Genomic DNA, 25,205 nt, shown 5'->3' with positions numbered 1-25,205 from the left:
GATAAAGGAGAGGACTCATCGGTAGAGTCAGCATCCCGCTTCGTCTTCTGCTCCTTCTTCCTGGAAGCCGCTAACTTCTTGCAGTCCTTCCGCAAATGTCCCTTCTTGCCACAGTGGTAACACTGGGCCTTCGACTTCTTCTTCCCGTCACCCCTCTCGGAAGCTACATAAGCCTCACCTCCATAATGTGCCGGAAGCCGCCCCTGTAATCTCAAGGATGCCTCATTCTCAAGAAGCATCGAGGTCATATGTAACTTATCATTAGTGGAAGTGCACGGAGGAGCCATATGGAGAGGATAAGAAGAGAAGTAGAGAAGAGATGGAATTTAGAGAGGAAACACAGCCAAAACACAAGCACAAACTACAGAAAAAAAGAGTTCACATGTAATATAACCCAAAATCTGATCAATAGAAGACAAAATCTGCTGCAGAAAGGCAAAAAATCAGTCAAAAACTGCCAAAAACAGCAAAAACGGCCTGAATGAACAGTCACCCAGCCACGAGAGATGCTGAATCAGCAAAACGCAGGCTGTAAACTGGAGAAAACAGGTAGTAAATTGTCGCTAGCAGCTGCAGATGAAAAACGCAGGCAGCAGAGGGTGCGGAGGTAGCAGGCGATGGCAAAACTGCAAAAAACGCAGGCTGTAAACAGCCCCAAAACAGGTCGCCTGGCTGCGACAGCAGTCGTCTGATCAGCAGGGGTACAAAACAGTCCTGAAATCAGCAAGAAAACACAGCAGAAACACAAATCCTGAAAACTGATACCATGTCAGAAGTGGAGCAGCGGTGAAAGCATAAACATGTGCTGAAATAAACTGCTGAAACACAAGACAAAAAGAGAAAAGAAAGAACACGATACAGATGAGAACTCAGATGTATGCACGGGAAATGGAATCCATATATCTGAACACGAGACAGTCGCATACAACAGTGAGTCACTGGCTGCGTGGGCACTAGCACTGGCTCCTCTCTCCACAGAGTCTGCAGATGGTGAAGATGAAGTGTCTGACTGAGGAGGAGCCACTGAGTATAAATAGGCTGAAAAAGTGGGGAGCAACAATGCTGGTCGGCCAGCATTAAAGCTGGCCGACTGGTGCATAAAATGTCCCACTGGCATAAAATGCCACACCAGAAAATACCTAAAATACCTAATAAAAATGCCCAGCCCAGATCAAACTCAGACTCACACATGAGCTGACAAATACTCTGCTAACACCTTTGACTTAGGGATTTCTTATCCCGCAGGTACAGGTGCTTCAGATCTAGTTCTTGCACGTTGGAGTGACTCGGATTGGGCTGGCGATGTGGACCACCGACGGTCTACTGCAGGCTACTGTTTTATCTTGGGTACAGGTGTTATCTCTTGGAGTAGCAAGAAGCAGCCCACGGTAGCCCTTTCTTCTACTGAGGCGGAGTATCGGGCTGCGTCCTCCACCACATGTGAGGTTGTGTGGCTTTGGAGATTGTTGGAGGAGCTTGGCTGCCCCCAGACTCATCCTACCCTTCTGCGGTACGACAATGAGAGTTGCATTGCCTTGGTATGGAATCCTGTATTCCATGCCCGGACGAAGCACATTGAGATCCAGTATCACTTCATTCGGGAGAAGCTTCTGGATGGGACCATTGATGTGGAGTATTGCAAGATGGAGGATAATCTTACAGATTTGTTTACGAAGGCGCTTTCCCAAGCTCTTCTTCGGCAGCATTCCAGATCCCTCAGTCTGATGCCTTGTCCAGGATCTGAGAGGGGATGTTAGCATTTGAGTCATCCCCTATCGGCTGCAGACTGCGCAGGTGCCATGTGGCAGCCTGTAGTGCAGTCGGATTGTTTTTTTGGCATTATTTTATTGCAATCGGCTACATTAAATGCATTCGACCTGTTTATTTTGTGCCTTTTATTTCTGCTTTATATAGCAGTCCTCCAGCACATTATTGACACATTATTCAGTGATTTCAGATTCTGATCTTGAGATCTATTGGCTGAGACAGACTGTGCTCGGGCTGACGGAGATCGAGGTCATCAAGTCGGAGACATATGCAGATATTTCCTCTGCCTCCTTGTGTATTTCTGCACTCTTATACAGCATACTACACCGCAGATTTTCTGTGTTTACACAGTCTCCTTCTCTCTCTCTCTCTCTCTCTCTCTCTCTCTCTCTCTCTCTCTCTCTCTCTCTCTCCTCTCTGTGTTCACTCTCTCTCAGCCTTTGTCCTACACTTCCGCATCGTTGCACTCTGACAGTATTGGCATTCTCTCCATGTAAACATATATCTATCCGCATTTATCCCTTTTCCGCCTTTTGGAGTGGTTAACTCTGGATCCACCATATTCGTAGCATTGCACATGGCAGTCTTTAAGGCAGTTCTCCCTAGATTGCTTACTTGCTTTGCTTGTCTTGCTTGCTTCACATCTTTGCTATATTTGTGTCCCCCACACCTTAGCCGTTTTCTTTTCACCAATACCTAGTAATGGTAGGGATAGTATGCTTATTTTGTGAAGATCTTGGATCTGACCATCCCTTATCACACTCTCGTTTGGGCCACGGACACTCAATAGGACGAAAACTAATTTGAAACCCTCACTTAATGTTAAATCTATCAAGACAACAAAGCCCTTTTTAAAAAAAACAAAACAAAAAAAGTCCATAGGTGATTCCATCCGCCTTTGTAGGACTTGGTAGGTGTCACTAAATTGATTGCTTATTACACATTCTCTATTTAATAAATTTATACCAATAAATGACTCACTTTTCTTTAAGTGTTGATGATAATCTAGCATGGCCATGAGACCATTTAGAGACTAGTATTCCTAGTGCATCACTTAATGGGGTGATCAAAGCACTGTGACGGGGATATCTGGTACAGGCAATACAAGTTATGAAGGAGGAAAGAAGTGTCTGCCAAGTATGAGAGTGTACACAAGAACCAAGGAGTTACACATAAATGAAGATGGATTAAGTTCTAAGAAGAGGAAGTGCATTAGCATTGTATATATGTATTTATGTGTGTATCCGGGAATGCCTGGGAACGTTTACTTGTGTGTAATGAGCATTGCATTCATTTGGGGTCATCCTCTCCCTTACAAGTCAAGGTTTAAGGTCTTTTCTTTCATTCAGAAAGACGAGAGAGGTAATTCTCTCATTAAGAAAGACGAGAGGCATGATCCTCTGGAAGTGAGGAGAGAAGTGATTTTCTCTTTCTAAGGTCTAAAATGACAGAGGCTTTTGTGAGGAAGTCAATCTTAAGGTTAAGGCCCAAGGTAATTTAATGAACTCTCCTTAAGGTGGTTGCATGGACCACAAGTTAAGAGTACAAGTTTGAGAAGCTTTTTTTTTTTAAAAGACATGGTGAATCCATTTTTAAAATATATCACGATAGAAAGATTATCTCTAAAAACGGCTCATGAGGGTTTTCGGAAACAACGAGATCTACAACTTTTGTGTTGGACGTTTTTTCATCCGAGAAACACACAAAGAGATATCTCAAAATTGGTGCTGTAGAGTAGGTCTTGGAACAACCACATCTTGCATGAAGATCAACTCAAGTCCCTCTCCAAGAAGAGAAACTCTTGAAAGCCTATAAAAGAGGAGGCTCTCCTTGGGTGTGGGAGAGGTGAAGGAAGAATCACTTTGCATACATCCAAGAGAAGAAGAAAAGGTGCAAGTGCTGTGGAAGCTCTGTTAAAATCAAGTGTTGCGGAAGCTCCGCTGAAATCAAGTTCCAAGAGGAAAAGAGAATGTATAAGTGCTGCGGAAGCTCAGCTGAAATCAAGTTCCAAGAGGAGAAGAGAAGGTGCAAGTGATGCAAAAGCTCTGCTGAAATCAAGCACCAAGAGGAGAGCCTTACACATTGTGTAGGAGAGAAGGAGACTCAAGAAGGATCAAAAGGTGCCAACTTTCAAGTTGTGCAAGTGTTAATCGGTTGTATACCGTGCAAGGAACCGTGATCTTGTCTCCAAGAAATATACAAGTAAGAATTGGTTTATATGTAACGGAGGAGCTTACTCCGTATCAATAATATAACTCCACAAGAGGGGGGACTAGCCCATCTTCCAGTCCCTAGTGTGTTGTCCAAATCTCTCTCTCTCTCTCTTTCTCTCTCTCTCTACATCCTTATTTTCTCTCATTTGTTCTCTCTTTGTGCCAGCATAATATTCACTACATATATTTTAAGTATATAAGAAAGTCGAGCGTGTATCTCGGATATTATAACAGTAGGCCACTAGGCAGCCGTCGTGCACCCTTTGTCCGATGCCCTGGCCTCTCTGGAGTGATCACTTAGGCTCCCTTGGTAAGATAGCCATCGCCTCTGTAGTCTTAGTAGGCCACTCGGCAACCGAGATGCACCCTTTGTCCAATGCTTTGGCTACTTTGAGGTGGGACGCCTTGGGGTAAAAGATTTTTTTTAAAAAGAAGAGCTTGGTTGGCCTATTTCTCGTGGCACCGTTATTGGGCCTGAGAGGGGATATTGAGCTAAAAATGCATTAGGTTCACTTAAACAGTCCCAAAACATATTTAATTAAGGAAGAAACCTTGTTTATTTAAAAACAAATGCGTTCCTAGTGAGTGTTTGTATCCCACAAGCACAAACCCACTTGGGAGAGCCCAAACTTTTTATAAATAGGAATGTTGCTCTCCATTCAATCTTAATCTCGTTTTTGCAAATTTCAAGTATTTCAGCTTGATGCCCACACCCCGAACACGAAGGCAATTACGGTCCAAGCTGGCCATTGCTGTCTACAACAGTCTGGCGCTTGTTTCCAACCTACCACACACTGTTCGGAGCTGATTTTAGCATGATGGTTGCTGTTGGTTTTTCCTGCGTTTTTAGTGTTTATTTCTCCTCACCTGCGTTTTTTTTGTCTTTCTCTCTCCTGCATTGCCATTTGCATCAAATCCAACCTTCCTTGGCTGCGTTTGCTAGTGTTCGACATCCTGAGGCTGCCTTGCTGCAATTTGGGATCTATTTGGAGTATGACACACTCTTTAGTTCATTACCCTTGCCCTGATCCTTGAGTTACAAGAGTTTGAGGTACAGTATTCATTCGCTAAATAGTGTGTTTACTGCATGAGCATTGTATATTCAATACTCATATCATTTCATTCATTCTCTGTGTTCATTGTCTCTAACTTACCCTAACCCTAGCTGTGTTCTTCTATCAGTCTATGCTTTGTTGTATAATGTTATTTGTGTTTCTATGTTAGGGTATTTCTTCACAAACCTAGGGTAGTCAATTGTTGTAAGAAGCACAACATCCAAGAATTGATGGCGATGCTAACAAAGTGACAAGCAAAGTCCTCACATAGGCAGTGCTAGTGGGTAGCAAACATGCTACAAGTGGGCAGCCCTCATTGGGTGGCAGTGACGTGAATAGGCAGCCTTGGTGCAAGAGAGAATGCCTCTTTGGGCGGCAACAACGCAGTTGAGGCCACCATAGTGGTAATGACATCTAGTCATCCATGCGATAGAAAGACTTAATAGTAGTGACAATGGTCGCGTCAAGACATGTGATCACCAATAGCCACTCGTCGGAGAGACTAGAAGCCGGCACAATGGGAATCCTTCTAGTGGCAACCAACCAAGGTATGACTCTCAATGGCAATGGCTACATGGAAAGTGGTCAAGAACAATAGATATGGAGTAGCCACTGTGATACCACTGTTGGCCCAAGTGTGTGTTAAGCTAAAAATGAATTAGCTTTACTTAAACAGCCCCAAAACTTACTTAATTTAATGAAGAAACCTTGTTTATTTAAAAGAAATGCGATCCTAGAGAGTTTCTGTGTCCCATAAGCACAAACCCACTTGGGAGGGCCCAAACTTTCTATAAATACATATGCTGCCCTCCATTCAGCCCTTAATCTCGTTTTTGGCAGATTTCAAGTGTTTCAGCTTGCTACCCACACCCGTGGAGGACATCTTAGCCGAAGCTATCCATTGTTGTCTACAACAGTTGGTTACTGATTTTCAAGCCTCTTCTCACAATTTGGAGCTGATCCCAGCCATGCGACTGCTGTTCCTGCACAAACCTGCTGCTGTACTGCCTGCCACATCATCTGCAACCTGCATTTGGCAGTTTTCTCTCTCCTCCAGTTGTCCCCCAACTTCTACAGGCTGTTGCCAGGCTGTTTATCCTACGTTTGGCAACTCTCTCGCTCCTGCAAGCTGTCCTGAGTGCGTTTTTAGTCTATCTCTCTCCTAGAGCCTGCGTTTTTAGTCTTTCTCTCTCCTCACTACCATCTGCATTAGATCCAACTTCTCACTGCTGCATTTGCTAGTGTTTGACATCCGGAGGCTGCCTTGCTGTGATTCGAGATCCATTCAAAGTACGACACTCTCTCCAACTCATTACCCCTGCCCTAATCCTTGAGATACAGGAGTTTGGGCTATAGTATTCATTCACTACATAGTGTGTTTGCTACATGAGCATTGTATATTTAGTAGTTATATCACTTCAGTTTTTTTTATTGTTCATTGTCTCTAAGTTACCCTAACCCTAATTGAGTTCTTTTATCAGTCTGTGCTTTGTCGTATGATTGTTATTTGCATTTGTGCCATAGTATTCCTTTACAGTGTGGAGCAATTGTGTGACAAGGAGAGAGCGAGAGAGAGAGAGAATCGCAATGATATGCAATCACGAATCAAAGTCAATGTACTGAAATGATTGAATGAAAGTACAATGCTAAATAGAACACAACAAACAATGCTACATTTAATGTGCTAATGTTGCACAAACTGTCTATTTACGTATAGCCCTAGCCCTCAATGCCCTAGCCATCATAAGAAATCCTAACCCTAGGAGCACTAGGGTCCTAAGTGTCCTAGCTCTTCTAAGGTGATAGTTTAGGCTAGGTAGGGTACCCAAATCATTAAACTAAGAGCATCAACCTATAGCCAATGAGATGGCCTATAGATTCAAGCTGAGAATTCTTCAAAGATAAAAAAGGGAGAAATGTTGGAGGGATGCCTACTTGTAGGTTTTCATCAATTCCAAATGACCTATTTCACATAACACAATGCAATGTAAGGAGTAATGCAAAATGAGAAGCATGAATACAATAGGTGTCACTTAAGCAATGCCCTGATAGGAAAATTATTCACATACTCAATCACCCTTTCGCAATGATGATGATCTTGATACAATGATCAAATCCTTTTAAAGTACAAAGAGAAGAAACCACCCCCTCTCACTAGCAAAATGTGGAAGGAGAAAGTATGGGGCCCCATCAAGATGATGCCAAGGGGATGGTGGACCAAGACCAAAAGCTATCCACTAATATTATCCAAGATCTATCAATTGACCACCTTTGTAAGCAAGTTGACATGGTTCTCCAATGATAGAACCAAAACAAGGTAGATGGTGCCTTGAATTTCACAAACGAGACTTTTTCCTCATTGCCTATAACAGAGAAACATGTTGCCTAAGTCACATAGGCCTCCTCCTAAAAGTATCCATTAAATAAAGCACTTTTAATATCCATCTAATAAACTAGCCAACCATGATGGGTAGCTAGACCTATTGGAGTCAAAAGGACGTAAGGTGATCAGTGGGAGTAAAAGTTTCTTCATAAAATCAAGACCAATTTTTTGTTAGAAACCCTATATCACTAATCTAGCCTTGTGTTTGCCCAAGGTCCCATCTGCTTTGAACTTAGTATGGAAGATCCATTTGGTGCCCACGATTCTCTTGTGATGAGTACAATCCATCGAGGTCCAAGTCCCATTGTGATCGATAATTTTGAGCTCCTTTTCAATGATAGTAGACCAATTTGTCACATGTTACACTCAAAATGGGCGACATAATTTCCCATAATGACAAATGCTAGTAAGCTAAAGAATAGAGCCAAGCAAATTTTCTAGGACCACACAAGTGGAATTTGAAGAACCCCCAAATCCCACATGGTTTTTTTGGTACCACTAAAGTAGCGAGTCTCAATGATGCGGTCTAGGGATAGAAGTATCTATAGGTGGGTCAAAGGCAAGGAGTAAATTTGACCCAATGGGCATGACAGAGGGAGGAATATCCTCACTGATAATGTAGGTGGTAGCTGCAAAATATCCCTCACATCAAAAATGACATCACTTTGAATCAAGATCTTGTTTGCTAGAGGATTGAATAAATGATAAGTTGTTGACTCATCCAACAAGAATGAGAAGCACAATAGGAAATTAAGCTTAGGGCATTTGTCATCTTGTGTGTGTGTGTGTGTGTGTGTGTGTGTGTGTGTGTGTGTGTGATGTTTGAAGGCTCAGAGGTGGAAAATCATGGTATGAGTCCCATAGAATGCCTCAAAGGGAGTCTTTTTAGACACAATCGTAGTCGAACACCAGTTTAAAAGGTACACTAGGTGTTAACTACTTTTGACACATGCACCTTAGCAATTTGGTAGCAAAAAGCATGGAATGTGCCATGTTCATCACAATCCAGTTCCTACACTCAAGCAGTATGTTTTGAGATGAATTCTGTGGAGAAAGGGTAGGGTTTGCAAGGAGGAACGCAAAGTGTGTGCGACAAACACAAAGACAAAGAACTCAAAAACTCAAAGAGTGAAGGAAATGACGAATCATGTATGGAGCCTTTAGAGTTCCATGTCTTGTGGATGGGTAATGAGAGGTGAGTAGAGATGAGTCTATGATGTCAAACAAGGCTCGAAAATGATTGCGCTTTCCCAACTAACCAAGCAGCAGCACCTATGAAGGGATCTACAATATGAAGGGAGTGAAACGCAATCCTTTGGGCAGAGAGGTGAAGATGATGATGATGACGGCTGTTCAACATGAAGACAACCACAATCTAAATAGGTGGGCAGCTGCAAATGATGGATGTTGACACTAGAAAGCAAAGTGCTGATGATAATGATCTTCAATAGGCAGCCAATGAATGCTGAAGGAAGTCGTCTATTGTGGATGATCAGACTGCTGCCAACACAACTCAGCATACAAACGATGTCCATTGCCTATAAAACATCTACCCACAAAAATGCACCACAAAGATGACTCTTAGCTGGTCGCAATCTGAAAGGATAATGTCACCAGCAGATCAGAAACCTCCAACAGGCCAAAACACAGGTGTGGTAGATAATTGGGGCGGCTGAAAGAAGATTGGTGGCAGCCAAATCAGGGCATGAAATGCCATCTAGAGGGAGATGCAAGTAACATAGCAGCTGCAGAGACCCCAACACAGAAAAACATAGATCATAGGTGCCCTCTATCAGGTTGCAAAGTCTAGCAATGTTATTGCCAGCTGATGAAGTAGTAGTAGTAGATGTAATGACTGCTGGATAGCCAGTTTGAACGAAGATCAAGGCTATGGCAGCAGTGAGGAAGGTCGCTAGCTCATGAGAATGATTTGATCTTGATGAGTGAGTGGAAGAGACCAAAGAGGAATAATGTCCACAAATTTACTTAAATAGGAGATCTTGGTTGATTTCTCCTACCATATGAAATGAAGGCCATACATACAAGTAAAGCCTTTTTGGGGCTGTAAATGCAAAGTAAAATTAGGTATTACTGCATTACTACTAATTGTTTACTGCACATCATGGTTTTCATTTCTTAACAAGTTGGTCAAGGTGAGTTGGTGCCAAATGCATGCTCACATAAGAACTCATAAAATTGAGGAACATGAACTTGCCACCATGCACAATGCCCAAAGACTCGGAGGTGGAAAACTGTAAGGTGACTGTGTTAAGGTGCATTTCCATTTAAACCTTAGCTCATTTTAAACAGCCCCAAACTCATGTTGTAAAGTTTCTCTGTCCCATAAGCAAACTCACAAACTTTGGTTGGTTCCTCGTCTATGAATAGAAGGGGCCACATAGCCATCAGAGATCCTTGTTTTGCAAATTTACTTTCTGCATCAGCTGTCGCGCTGTTTCCACTACTGTCTACACCCTATACAAAGGTCATCCAAATTCGTGGAGTGTTGTCTAACCTGCATCAGCTGGGGCATGCTGTTCACTGTTGTCGCCTTGACTTCTGATTGAGTTTTAGAACTGCTTGCCTTCAAAAACATTTGTTCTGGCCTATGCAAATGCCACCCAGCCTGTTAGGAGCTTCCAGCAACCTACAATGTCAACATATAGCTGCATATTTAGTCAACAACTACTGCCCCGTCATCTGTGACCACCTAAGAGTTGTCGCCCAACCTAGTACAGCTATGTTTTGCAGCAGATCAAAGTTTTCCAGCTTCAGCCCCACATTTTTTGCACTAAGTAGGTGCCAGGCCATCCCGCTGTATACTGCTTGATTGGTCGTCCTGCTGTGTACTGTTTGATTCAACATGTCCAGACTTCAGAGTCTTCCTTCACAGCAGCTGATCACTTCCATAGGCTGCTTATTGCGTTTTGGGATCCATTCAAAGTACAACATGCACTACATTTTCAAATTAGAGATGAGATAAGACCATGTGTGAGAGGACACATTAGAGCTCAAAGACTATTCTGAGTGTAGCAACCATAATGTCAAAGATGAGGATGGGGGCGGCATGGTGTCTCTCAATTTGCAAATCTTTAAAAAAAAGAAGTCATCTTGCAACGAAGTAGAGAGTGGAAGGCTCATGGAGCTATGAGCAGGCCGCCTTGCTGCCCCCTTCAACTGTGTCAATGAAAAGAGAAGAGAGGAAAAAACGTGAAGAAAGAGGGATTTTTGATAGCATGCAAAGAGTTGACCTGCAAAGCTGAAGGTTTTTGTTGCTTTTAGAGCTAGATGGCAATGTGGATGGAAACGGAACTTTGGATTTGGATCTGCTACTATAATTTTTGAGTTCTCTATGTGTAACTAGAAGGGAATGCTCCCTCCTCCTCTTTCCTTTTCTATTGATCAAGGGAAATCAAACGTCATGGATGCTTGCTTAATGTGTTGTTTCAACAGGTGAAACAGCAGGAAAGCTGTCATATTTCTAAGTTGTATTCAATATGCGGCAGTTGTTTTTTTCAGCTAGTGAATTTTTATGTCGGTGAGAAGAGAAAAGATGACGGGATCCTGAGAATTGCAAGTTTGTTACCCTGCATGGACTGTATACTGGTGTCATAGACTGGACAGAGTCGTGTTTTGGAAAATACAAAGAATTCGTAGCAACACTAATCATAAGTTACAGGTTTTAAAAGAGGAAAGGTCTTATCTTGTGGAAAGTTTGAAAGCTTTCTTGGCTACTGTTTCTGGAATGATTCTGTCAAGGAATGTTTTCTGAAATATAGTGTTTACTCCAAAATAAAGGTCTGAATTTTTTAATTGTTTGACAGTCTGCTAATCTGAAAAGCTGAAAACGTGGGAACCTGAAAACTTGAAAGCCTGAATAGAGATCCTTCAGTAAGCAAGTGATGTGAGAAGGATCCTGATATATTTGTCACAATGTCAACTTGGGTCATTTGTTAGTTAGAGACATCTTCAGCTTTCATCTTGTGGTGTTGAGTTCATGTATTTTAGAGACCAGCCACTGAATTCATCTACCATAGTTTAGTGCCTAACCACTGAAGATCTCGGTTGGTTTTGGACAGATGAGATAATTGTATTTGGTTTGAAGCCCATCTGAATACAGACTCAAGCCATGGTTGCTTTGAGCAATGCCTGTTTGCAGGTATAGACACCCCAGATGTTGATGAGTTTTTAAGCAGGCTAGATTGGATTGCTTTCCATCTGAGAAAAGATACAAATGCTGATAAGTTACACATGTCAGATATGCTTTTGGAAGATTCAGTCAGGCTATGGTGGAAAAGACAGTCACAAGAAGTCAGAGCTAATTGGAATTTGTCTAAGGCAGATCTGTTGACAGATGCAGCAAGAAGAAGACACGTAAGGAAATGTGTATCAATAGAGATATCATTGAGGTGGAGCCACGTGTATAAAATGTGTCGCAGATTAGTTGCAAGGAGATCTCAATGTGCATAAGAATTGTGTTGCTAGTGTTAATGAGCATATGGATGTTAATCCTACAGTTGTTGTAGATGAACACACAAATAATCATGTTTGGATTCCTGTGAGGAAAGAGATCTAGGTATGTTTCTCAATGTGATTGATGATGCAATCAGTATTAAGAGCAATATATAACTACGGTTAAGGATGCTTATGCTTGGGAGGAGCCAGTCAAGCCAATACTGTACAGTATGGTAAAATACAATACTAATTGGTACCTTGATACTTTATAATGTACAATATGATAATACATGAGGGTAGCAAGCCAAAACCTCATGTACAACATGCACAAAGCCATGTACTCAATTGACTAGCACTGAGAACATCTTCAAATGCAAAAGATCCATGTAGACAAGTGATGAAGAAAACCTGTGCTTAGGATGTTGAACATTACAAACCTGTGTTATAAGGACTAGATCAGAAAGATTACCCCTTAATTTGTAAACCAAATTGATTAAAGAGAAGCCATTAGCCCTTAAGGTGGCCATGATAAGAACACCCATACAATTATAATCAGAATGGCAAACTTGCATGTGGAAGGAAGATAGCAAGTTGACCCTTGAGAAAACAAAGTCCTATCTTGAGATTCTTAAAAGATGTAAAGACTTGAAATTTCAAGAAACTCCTACCTGGGTTAATTGACCCTCCTCAACCCAAGTAAGGCATTCAACAGAAGATTCATGGGCGAGAGTCTGTCGGAAAACATTACCATTCTGCAAAAAACCAAAAACACATATTTTGCAAATGTGAGCATTAAAGAAGAGCATAAAGCAAAGGAAATGCAGTCTTACCAATATATTCCTAGAGTGGTCATCTAATGATCATATCAACTGCATTGCAGCCCTTTGTAATGAATATTGCTTTTATCAAACAAAAATAGAACAGAAACCTCCACATCATGAAGAGATATCGTGCCATCTTCATGTCCAACAGCTAATGCTTTGCCATCAGGACGCCAGCATAAAGAGGTTGCTCGTCTTTCTACATCAAATGTAGAATATAAGAATGAAATACAAACCAAACACAATGAGGGAGCCAGCAACCATCCTCATAACATTATCGTGCTCAAATTCTCTTAACTAATGAGCTCTTGGGAGTGAGGCAACATGAAAGGATCACAATGTCATTTCACAAAACAAAAAGGTACTCCATGATGAACAATTAAAAGTGAAAGTATATCATGAGCATCTAGCTTTCAAGTATATTTATCTTGGTGGATCTTCAATATTGTCATTTAGATAGCATTACTGAGGGACAAAACACAAGACAGTTAAGCATATTTTGCTGTACACTTATTTCTCTTTTTACTAAATTACACTACCCTTGACAAATACACATTTATGTAAACACATATGTAGACACCAAAGGATTAAGGGCAATTAAGAGCACAAAAGAAAGACTTGAGCACCAAAGAACAATGCTAACATGTCAATGTTCCTTTCATCCATCCACCCTTATCGCCTAGTGTAGGTCAGCATTCCTTCAATCCACCATACTGAAGCACATGTGGTATATAAACATTGGTATGACCACCGTAATAACCCTGGCGAATGAACGCCGATTAGTTGGGGTTAGGACAATATATAGGACATGCCGCATCACAAAAACTAATAGAAACAAATAGCTAGGTTCTCGGAATCGTTTGGTAGAGTTTCTTTTCTCAAAATGTGATGTGAGATACAAGTGTGTTTAAACGCAATAGAACAGCAACACATGGTCACAACGAGAAACTAATTGCTACTGTAAAAGGGGCCCCGGTGCCCTGGCCACTAAAGCCAACTATCCAAAGGTGCCTTAACAAAATTTGTCGACCCTAGACACAAGGCCACTACTTTCACTCTAGTGTGCCCCAGAGAAGGATCGCCTCCAACTGATTAGATCCTTAAAATCAGCTGCAAAAAATGCTCCTACAATCTACATCCTACAACAAAGAAATGACCCCATACCTAGCATCACCTAGCAACAAGATAAGTGAGCGAGCCTTCTCTAGGGGGCATGAAGCCCACAAATTGCCATGTCAAGTTACCCAACCAGCACTATGCAATCAAAACGATGCCAAATGTGTGTTTGTCATAAGGCAATATAAGGCAAATACCTTGTTGAGCCACCAAAATCAAGGCTTGCATTAATGTTTAATTGTCATGCATTGATGCCTAATTTTGTTCCTATAAAAAAAGCCCCAAACAGCTTTATTTATGTGAAATGGCTTTATTTGTGCACCATAGGACAAATGCCCAAAAATCCCCTATTAAAGGACACGTTGTGGGCATCCCAACACTCACTCTCACATCATCCATTCAACAGTACACTCCCCTCCTGTATGAGTACTCCCCCTCTGTATGAATTACTATATCCTATATTTTTGGGCTGCCACCAGCTGTATTGCTGTAGCAACTGCCCCAACCAGCCTGCCACTGCCACCCAACCTATTTAAAGGTGTTGTTCATCTATATTTTGGTTCTGATACACCTAAAGGTGTCTTTTTCATCACCAACTGCTCTGAAGGACTGCATTTCCCTCACTTCATTGCTATCTACAGATGTTGCCACCTTATTATTACTCGTGTATTTCTGAAGATAAACTCAAACTGCCATCCATCACATATAAAATACATATAAATGTGATTTATAACAATCAAATAATTTTTTTAGATAACATTCGAGAAAGAATATTTCAGACTTTAAAAAACAGTAAAACCTCGATATGTTATGTATGAGAGAAGATGTCAAAGTCACTAGTCACCACACATGAAAGAAAGTGCCATGTGACCACCACCCAGCAATCCCCTTTCCCACCCTTGACATGGGGAAACTGTTTCCTAGTCATCCCCTTGTCACAAATCGTCCCCTTTCCCATCCCTAGCAAGGAAAAAAGTCCCCTAACGATCCCCTTAGGGATGGGACAAGAGATGTCCCTCCGATTTGGGACTCAACCCTAAGCTAGAACCATTTTAAGACAGCATTCAAACATCTCAAGGGCCCATCCCCTCCATTCCCTATCACTATCTAGAAATCCCCTTGGTCAGAGGACTGCATTCCCTCCACAAAGCACGCCCCTTTCACATCAGATCAGATCAGCACAGGGCAGTAGGTGGCCTGGTGCAGTCGGACTGCACAGTCGGACTGCCACGTGGCAGTCCGACCTGCAGCAGCCAGTCGGCTGCATTTAATGCAGCCGCCTGGCTATTTCTGGCGCCCTATTTCCCCCGTTTCTCGGCTTTAAATACCTGGCACTTTCAGCAGTCTGGTACACACTTCTCTGCTCGCAGATTACAGACCGGTGATGCGCAGATTCTGTCTCTGTTCACAGATTTCAGACAGCAGACAGTGCAGACTGCAGCGGACTTCAAGGTGGACAGCAGGTTGCATCGTCGAGGTGGAGACACGCAGTCCAGCGCACTGCGCCCGTGTATATATCTGCATATCTTTGTATTCAGCATTCTTTATACAGCAGATCTTCATCGTCCACTGTCTCTCTCTCTCTTCTCTCCCTGCGTTCTCTCTCTCTCAGTCCTACGCTTCCGCACCGCTGCACTCTGACATGGTATCAGAGCAGTGTTTGAGGGCTGACTGAGCGCAGAATCAACCTGAAGAGGAGTTTCCATCGCGACACAAATTTGCGTTTTTTGCGTTTAAGGGCAGACAGGAGGGCTGCGCCTTGGAACAAGGCTGAAACGAGTGTGGGCGCACAGGAAAGGAGTACAGGTGGTGGATTTGCTGCTGTTTACTGCTGTTTGACGCAGAGGAAGTTTGAGTTTTCAGTCTACAAGTGCAGGTTTTGCTTTTTCATCGCCTCCGGCGGGTGAAGAAGCTTCAAGACGCGGAAGAGCCTTAGCAGGCTGAGTTTTCCCAGTCAGAGGGGGCTGCTTTTGCGTTTGTGAAGGCATTGCAAGCGAAGATGTCTACAGAGATGGACTTGGAGTTCCAGGCGATTATGGACCGGAAGGTGCCTGTCTTACCGGCTCTTCCTACAGATCAGAAGCTCGACGGCGACAACTACCGCATTTGGCGCGTCATGATGTTGGCCATCCTTGAGTCCTATGATTTGGCAGAGTTGGTACAGGAGGAGATTGACCGGCCCTCGGTAAGAGATGAGTCCAAACTCTCTTCCGATGCTCGTGCGGAGTTGGCCAAGGCCCAGTCTCATTGGGACAAACTGAATGCCAAGATTCGATCCTTTCTCTTTCTATCATGCACTACAGCCGTGATCGCTCACATCGAGCACTTGACGGTGGCTCAGGAGATATGGCTGGAGCTTGATCAGATGTACAATCGGATGACCCTAATGAAGAGGGTTTCTTTGGAGGTACAAATGCGGACCTTGTCCGTAAATAAGTCTTCTTCGCTACGGGAACACATTAACAAGCTAAGGCAGCTACAGATGCAGGTTCAAAATGCGGGGAAGCCGATTTCCTCCGAAGACATGGCGATCACACTATTGTCCCAGTTGCCGCCACGATTCGGTACATATTACTATACCCTTATTGCTTCGGGGCAAGAGTCTACTCTTCGGTGGGAAGAGTTGGTTCCTATGGTCTTGGACCAAGAGGAACAGTTAAAGGGACAAAATGCTTCCAAGTCGGAGGCGCTGACAGGTCAAGCCTCTCAGAAGAAGGGGAAGGACCAAAAGAAGAAGAAGGGGGATAACAAGTCCAAGAAGGACAAGGAGAAGGACAAGGACAAAGACTCCACATGCCATATTTGTGGAAAGACTGGCCATTGGAAGAAGGATTGCCCTGACAAAGACACGAAGGACACCAAGGATTCTGGAGCGGTGGCTGCACCCTCATCAGCTGCATTTCTACATCTAGCTGTCATTGAGGACGCTTCACCGATGCTTCTGATGCTGCGATGACGGCTCCCCAGGCTCGAGAGTAGATTGTTGATAGTGGTGCCTCACGGCACATGACTCCTTCATCAGATGGTGTTGCCCAGTTGCGACCCTCGCGTGGGCAGATTCTCATTGGAGACAGCTCTTCAGTTTCTGTTGCGGGTCGGGGTAAGATGCAGCTTATTCCGGATGGACGAGGTGGTACCCATACCTCAAAGGTTTTGCATGTACCAGGATTAGGGTACCATCTCCTTTCAGTTCATAAGATTTGCTCCCTTGGTCTTTTGGTGGAGTTTGACAGTTCTACGGTGCGAGTCCTTGATCGTGGATCGAGGAAGGTTCTCTCATCCGGATATGAGGAGAACGGCATTTACAAACTGACGTCTTCCACTGCCCTCTCTACTCTTCTTCTTACCTCACAGTCACAGTCAGAGTTATGGCATGCTCGGTTTGGTCACCTGAACTATGACTATCTTCGGAGGGCGTCACGTGGACAGCTTGTTCGAGGGTTGCCGGATATAGTGGTGAGCCAGCAGCCATGTGTCTCCTGCATACGGGGGAAGCAGCATAGGGATGCCATTCCCCACACAGCTTCGCGGCGGTCTACTTCACCGATGGAGCTAGTATCTACAGATCTATGTGGCCCTATGAGGAATGAGTCCCTGCGTGGGAGCTCGTACTTCATGCTGATCGTGGATGACTATAGCAGGATGACATGGGCCTACTTTTTGGCATTAAAGTCAAAAGCTTTCTCGCATTTCAAGGATTGGCTTCTCTTTGAGGAGAACTGATCAGGCCGGAAGTTGAAGACCTTGCGATCCGACAAGGGAGGTGAATTTGTTTCTAATGAGTTTGCTCGGTTTTGTGCAGATAGAGGAATTCACCAGGAGTTTGCCAATACCAATACTCCTCAAGAAAATGGTATTCTTGAACGGAAAAACCACAGTGTGATCGAGATGGCGCGCACCATGATGGAGCACCGACAGACCCCTCAGGTTCTATGGGCCGAGGCTGTGGCTACTGCAGTCCACATCCTTAATCGATCCCCTACTTCGGCCGTGGAAGGGATGACCCCATTTGAGGCTTATTTTGGGACGAAGCCAGATGTTTCTTACTTTCGTGTCTTTGGGTGTGATGCCTATGTTCACATTCCCAAGGCTCACCGTGATAAATTTGAAGCGGCTTCCCGAAAACAGGTATTTGTTGGCTACAGCTCCCAGTCCCAAGGCTAGCGACTGTCTAATCCCGTCAAACGGGATGTGTACACTAGCCGTGATGTGCGGTTTGTGGAGGTTCCGGCTACTTCAACGGGTGAGGAGCATCCCGTTCTTGGAGATCCAGGGGAGAGTTGGGCTCCTTCTACAGTTCCACTGGAGCCCGTGCCTTTTGATTATGATTCTGTTTCTGACACAGAGTCTACTGTTCCATCGGACACCTCTGAGGAGTTACCACCGGTGGATATTCCAGAGTCTTCTGCTGATGGCGAACGTCGAGGGGAGGTTCGGCCTCCTCCTCGCTGGGCCCGTGACACACTCCGTGATTCAGGGATCGAGGGGATTCCTGAGGAGTGGGGACCGCAGGATGGTCCGCGGCAGTCACGGAGGCACCAGGCACATTCTATGGAGCTTGTTTGCTCCAACTATTGTTTGATGACCCGTGTTATGCAGGATCGAGAGCCCACCTCCGTGAAGGAGGCTTTACAGTCCGCCCCATGGAAGAAAGCTATGGAAGCTGAGTTGGAGGCTATTGAGAGGAATGGCACTTGGTCACTCGTGCCACGCCCCCCAAAGAAGAAGGTGATTGGAGTCAAGTGGGTCTTCAAGACCAAATACCTCAGTGATGGTACTTTGGATAAGCACAAGGCTCGCCTTGTTGCTAAAGGTTTTGCACAGCGCCCAGGGATTGACTGTCATGACACTTTTGCCCCCCAGCTCGTATGGCGACCATTAGAGCTGTTCTTGCTTTGGCTGGCCATAGGAGATGGCCTGTTTATCAGTTGGATGTGAAGTCGGCCTTCCTGAATGGTGATTTGAAGGAGGAGATCTATGTTGAGCAACCTCCTGGCTTTGGTTCTTCAGATGGGAAAGTCTACAGGTTGAAGAAGGCCTTGTATGGCCTCAAGCAGGCCCCGCGTGCATGGAACGAGAAGATTGATTCGTTCCTCCAATCTCAGTTGGGATATCGGCGGTCCAAGGCCGATCTGCAGCTGTATGTTCACACTTCCGAGGATGGTTGTGTGTTGTTTGTATTATATGTTGATGATTTGATTGTCACAGGTGATGTTGCATAGCAGGTCCAGCAGACGAAGTCAGCTTTACATCGGACGTTCGAGATGACGGATTTGGGTCTACTCCATTTCTTTTTGGGCCATGAGATTTATCAGTCTCAGAGGGGGATCTTTATCTCTCAACAGAGATATGTACAGGAGCTCTGGGTGTCTTTTGAGATGGAAGATTGTCGGGCCCTCTCTACTCCTATGGATCCGAACTGGAAGGCCACTTCTCATTCAGCTTCTCCTTTGGCGGATGCGTCCCGCTATCGACAGTTGATTGGATCCTTGATTTGGCTTCTCAACACGAGGGTTGATCTATGTTTTGCTGTTGGGCTCTTGGCAGGGTTCATGAGTGAACCTAAGACGGTGCATTGGCAGGCTGCTCAGAGGATACTTCAGTATCTTAGGGGGACGTCTGATTTAGGGATTCATTACCCCGCAGGGACAGATGGGTCAGATCTTGTACTTGCAGGTTGGAGCGACTCGGATTGGGCCGGTGACGTGGACCACAGGCGGTCTACTACAGGTTACTGTTTTACTTTGGGTGCAGGTGTTATTTCATGGAGTAGCAAGAAGCAGCCCACGGTAGCCCTTTCGTCTACTGAGGCGGAGTATCGGGCCGCGTCTTCCACCACATGCGAGGTTGTGTGGCTTCGGAGATTATTGGAGGAGCTTGGGTGCCCCCAGACTCGTCCTACATTGCTACGATGTGACAATGAGAGTTGCATTGCCTTGGCAAGGAATCCTGTTTTTCATGCCCGGACGAAGCACATTGAGATCCAATACCACTTCATCCGAGAAAAGCTTCTGGATGCGACCATCACTGTGGAGTATTGCAAGACGGAGGACAATCTTGCGGATTTGTTTACGAAGGCGCTTCCTCAGGCTCCCCTTCGGCGACATTCCAAATCCCTCAGGCTTCTGCCCTGCCCAGGCTCTAAGAGGGGGTGTTAGAGATCAGATCAGCACAGGGCAGCAGGTGGCCTGGCGCAGTCGGACTGCACAATCGGACTGCCACGTGGCAGTCCGACCTGCAGCAGCCAGTCGGCTGCATTTAATGCAGCCGCCTGGCTACAGTCGGCTGCATTTAATGCAGCCGCCTGGCTATTTCTGGTGCCCTATTTCCCCCGTTTCTCGGCTATTTATACCTGGCACTTTCAGCAGTCTGGTACACACTTCTCTGCTCGCAGATTACAGACCGGTGATGCGCAGATTCTGTCTCTGTTCACAGATTTCAGACAGCAGACAGTGCAGACTGCAGCGGACTTCAAGGTGGACAGCAGGTTGCATCGTCGAGGTGGAGACACGCAGTCCAGCGCATTGCGCCCGTGTATATGTCTGCATATCTTTGTATTCAGCATTCTTTATACAGCAAATCTTCATCGTCCACTGTCTCTTTCTCTCTCTTCTCTCTCTGCGTTCTCTCTCTCTCAGTCCTACGCTTCCGCACCGCTGCACTCTGACAGGTTGGTGGGGTGTCAAACGTGGATGCACTGATGGAAGCATGGAAAACTGTTGTAATAGATTGCTAAACACAAGAGAGGTAAAAAGAGAAACACTGTAAAAGAAAGAACACTGCACAAAGAACTCAAAAGAAAAGAGATGCTCAGGAAATGGACTTTATATACCAAGACATGAGAGAGTATAGAACCCACATAAGTCACTGGCTATGAAGGTACTAACACCGACTATGACTGTGGAGGAGGGAGTAACTAGAATATATACGCCAAATCCATGCCATAAATGATGTCAAGTTGGCCAGCATTAAATATTGGCCGACAAACAATAAATGCCATAAATAAAACAAATAATGGCATAATAATGGCTAAAATATTAGAGACACCCAGCTCACTGAACCATATGAACTGACTAATTAACAATCTCAGCCAGAGCTGTCCAAGACTAGTGTCACTCCACAAGCGCCTGTTTCTTAGCCTTCTTATGGAGATTCGGACTATTTCTAACCATCTATTCCTTATTGATAATCAAACAATTGCTACACACCTTGCATTATACTGCTGCCATCATTGCATTTGCCCCAAATCAATGGTCACCAACTGTAGGTGACTGCCCAAACTACTACATTTCAATGTTGGATGCACTAATCAAACATGGATGCACTGATGGAAGCATGGAAAACTGTTGTAATAGATTGCTAAACACAAGAGAGGTAAAAAGAGAAACATTGTAAAAGAAAGAAGAACATTGCACAAAGAACTTAGAAGAAAAGAGATGCTCAGTAAATGGAATTTATATACCAAGATATGAGAGAGTACAGAACCCACATAAGTCACTGGCTATGAAGGTACTAACACAGACTATGACTGTGGAGGAGGGAGTAACTAGAATATATAGGCCAAATCCATGCCATAAATGATGTCAAGTTGGCCAACATTAAATACTGGCCGACAAACAATAAATGCCATAAATGAAACAAATAATGGCATAATAATGGCTAAAATATTAGAGATACCCAGCCCACCGAACCACATGAACTGACTAATTAACAATCCCAGCCAGAGCTGTCCAAGACTAGTGTCACTCCACAAGCGCTTGTTTCTTAGCCTTCTTATGGAGATTCGGACTGTTTCCAACCATCTATTGCTTATTGATAATCAAACAATTGCTACACACCTTACATTTTACTGCTGCCATCATTGTATTTGCCCCAAATCAATGGTCACCAACTGTAGGTGACTGCCCAAACTACTACATTTCAATGTTGGATGCACTGATCTGACTGCCACATCATCGTTGTACTTGTGTTTTGACTACCACATCATCGCCAATTGCTGTGTTTACTGATTCTGCCCATTTTGTACTAATCCAATCACACTTGAGCTGTGTTAGGTGTTGTCAAACACCTATGGAGGCTGCCTTGCTGCGTTTCAAGATCCGTCAAAGTATGATACACTCTCCAACTCATGCTCTCTACCTCAGTCATCAAGACATGGCAGTTTGGGGGTCATTGTTCATTCACTGCATAGTGTGTTTGTTGCATGAGCTTTGTATTTTACTCAAATTCATTTCGTTTCTTATTCACTATGTTCATTGTCTCTAAGTTACCCTAACCCTAACTGTGTTCTTTTATCAATTTGTGTTACTATCGTACGATTGTGTGTTTGAGTTTCTGCGTTAGGGTATTTCTCCACAGCTTGCATTGCCATCTGGTAGATCATCAATGAATCACTTGCCCATGAGGTGCTTTGTTCTGTACCTAATCCCTTCTAGATCTCCATCCATGGCAAGGCTATCACTAAGACATAAGAGAGGGTGAGTGGAAATAGCAAAAAATAAGGGGCTTAGAGGGCAACCTTGTCTCACCCCTTGGTTGATAGTTAGAGGTTCAACTGGGATACCATTAACTAAGATGGAAGCCTGCAAATCCTTGGTTAGCATCAATGAGAGAGTGGCCATTCTTTGGGGATTTGGACAATTTTAGGTTGATTCACAAGGTATTTGTAAGTGAAAATGAAGATTTTAAGCTCTAAAATGGTCTGTGGTGCAAAGCGATCAAGGCACAAGAGACAAAGCATTTTGAAGTTTAAGATACACGCTACCTAATTTGAAACCATAACCACATTTGGCACATTATCAAGTAAAAATCTCCTCTTTATGAAGCCAAACTGATGTGGATTTCCGATTAGGGCATTTTTCATGATGGGAGTCAATTTAGTCGCCACGGCTTTTTTAAATGCTTTGTAAGTAAGCCCTAATATGATATTGGCCGCCAATTAAGTAAGCCCTAATATGATATTGGCCGCCAATTCTTGAGCTATGTGCATTGCACCTATTTTGGTACTAGAGAGATTATGCTTGGACTCTAAGAGAAGGGCAGCTCTTGGTTCTCCCAGAATTCATTGATCGGTAGAGTCAGGGGACTTTTGATCAAAGGCCAAATGTGAAGAATTAGTGCATCGGCATTGCATCTAATTATCATTTTTTCCTAGTGGACATGTGTCCATTAGCAAGATTATTCGGTACATTTTGTTGGCGACCAAAAAGGACTCCCCCACTCTTCAAAGTAAAAGTAAGAAATACAATTGTATTGGGTTTAGGAGAGAAATCCCTTCCAAGTGCATCGCTCTACTCGAGCATATACCCAACACAATTGTGACTTTTCCCTATTGGGGTTGAGAAATCTCTTCCAAAATTGTACCTCTACCTCGAGTATGCTTGTGTCTAGACGTCTATTAAGGAGAGTTACCCAACACTTCCCTATGTTGAGATACATCAAGGTTCCCTGTGTTGCGATTCTCTTTCACGTATTTGAGATAGATTCTCTTATCAAAAGCGTATTTTACAAGCATTTACTGTCTTCTCTCAACGAACGTGACATCTTTTTCCCAAGCGTTTGCCGGCTAAATACATTTCACAAGCATTTCTTATAATCTTTCAACGGCACTGGACAGTTCTTCTTGGAAGTTCAAAAGACCGAAATGATTTTAGGGGATAGTTTCGAAGCTGCTAAGCTACCTGGAGAAACCGCCCATAGCCTTTGCCAATTGAAACGATGCAGAATCAGCTGCTGATCTTTAGTCACCATAGCTAAAAGATCCTTCTCAGGGTTCCATGCTGCCTTTTCCACCTGTAATGTCAGAAGCTTGCGATCAAACCTCGCAAATTCCCCCGTAAAAACATATGCAAGCTCGGGAAAAAACATATGGAACACGTACAGTGCTGGACAAGGCCTTGTCAAGATGAAGTGTAAACGGCTTGGACGCAACCTGCGCTTCGCTCTCGTCCATTTTGGACCAAAAATGCAGGGAAGTGACAGTCCAAGCTGAGCAGTGAGAAAGCGTCGAAGTAGCACTTTAAATCCACTCAAGTAATGTGATTTTCCCAAAAATGCAGGGTAGTGACGGTCGAAGCAGCACTTTAAATCCACTCAAGGAATGTGGTTTTCCCAAAATTAATGTGTTTGCCGTCACTATGGAACATTAGACCTACTTTCAAATGCCAAGTGGTAGCATCTATGATGTATATCTCGCTATAATTTATAATCTATAAACTATAGATTTATATCTATAATCTACATCTATTTATATGTATTATTATATTATTTTCATTGTAGATTTTCTAAACCCCCAACTTCCAAAGGATTTCCTAACTTACCCCTTCTCTCTATCTCTCATATCTTTCCCTTCCTCTTTTTCAAAAACACACACACACTCTCTCTCTCTCTCTCTCTCTCTCTCTCTCTCTCTCTCTCTCTCTCTCTCCTTTTTAATTAAACCCCCCTCTCAAGTGGTCTCTTTCTCTTTCTTCTTTCTCCCTTTTTTAATTAAATCATAAAAATTTAATGTCTCTTTTTTTCCTTTTTTAAATCAAAAGTTTCTCCCTCTCTCTTCTCTCCTTTTAAGTTAGCATTCTTTTGTTTCTCCCCCTTTTAATTAAATAGCCTTTTTAAATTTAAACTTCTCACCCTCTTTTAATGTAAGGTTTTTTCTCTTCTCTTCTTTCAATTAAATAATCTTTTTAAATTTAAACTTTTATAACGTAGTGTTTAACATATATATATATATATATATATATAATAGAGAGAAAAAAACTTAAAGAGAGAAAAAAAAGTAAATAGAGAGAAGAGAGGGGAAGAGAAGAAATGAAGAGAGAGAGAGAGAGGAGAATAGAAGAAAGAGGAAAAGAGGGAGAGAGGCATAGTTTAAACCTTTTTTGACATAGTTTGTGGCTTGAGAAAGAATATAAGAAAATTTAGAGAGAGAGAGAGAGAGAGGAATGAAGTGGAAAGACTGGGAGAGATAGAGGGGGGAAAGAGAAAAGAGAATAAATGAAAGAGAGAGGGAAAAAAGAAAAAATAGGAGAGTGGGAGAGAAGGAAATGAGATGAGAGAGAAAGACAATGACGAAAGAGGAGAAAAAAGAAAAGAAAAGAGGGAAACCATAAAAAGCAAGGACATGGGAGAGAAGAAGAGAAGATAAGAAAAAAGAGGAGAGAGAAAACAAAAAGAGAAAGAAAAATGAAAAAAGGGAGGAAAGAGAAGAAAAGAGAGAGGGAGGGAGAGGGAGAGAATAATCAAATGGAGAGAGGAAAAGAGAAAAAGGGAAAAATAGAAGGGGAAGAGAAGGAAAAGAAAGGAGAGAGAAGGGCAATGACTAAATAGGAGTGAGAAACCAAAAAAGCAGGGGGAGAGAAGACACAGAGAGAGAGAGAGAGAGAACAAAAAAGAGGAG

General features: G+C 43.4%; 1 protein-coding gene across 2 annotated transcripts in view; it reads right to left on the bottom strand.

Moving 5' to 3' along the window:
• Positions 1-23,958, bottom strand: part of APC4 (Transducin/WD40 repeat-like superfamily protein) — a 110,800-nt gene extending 86,842 nt beyond the window's left edge. Inside the window, exons 1-4 of one of the 2 annotated variants that reach the window (XM_087699722.1) lie at positions 23,691-23,958; positions 23,491-23,602; positions 12,802-12,893; positions 12,542-12,625 (exon numbers count right to left, since the gene is read on the bottom strand). In XM_087699722.1, coding sequence (XP_087555848.1) covers positions 12,542-12,625; positions 12,802-12,893; positions 23,491-23,602; positions 23,691-23,762 — 360 coding nt within the window. In that variant the 5' untranslated portion in view covers positions 23,763-23,958. The remainder of the gene's footprint in view (positions 1-12,541; positions 12,626-12,801; positions 12,894-23,490; positions 23,603-23,690) is intronic. The other variant, XM_087699720.1, reaches the window with a different exon arrangement.
• Positions 23,959-25,205: the final 1,247 nt, after the last annotated feature.

Source organism: Lygodium microphyllum, chromosome 19 (genome assembly GCF_053477565.2).
Source record: "Lygodium microphyllum isolate KBCC chromosome 19, Lygodium_microphyllum_v1.1.10, whole genome shotgun sequence".
Lineage (NCBI taxonomy): Eukaryota > Viridiplantae > Streptophyta > Polypodiopsida > Schizaeales > Lygodiaceae > Lygodium > Lygodium microphyllum.
Note: the sequence above shows the minus strand (reverse complement) of the source record. Positions and strands in the feature narration are given on the sequence as shown.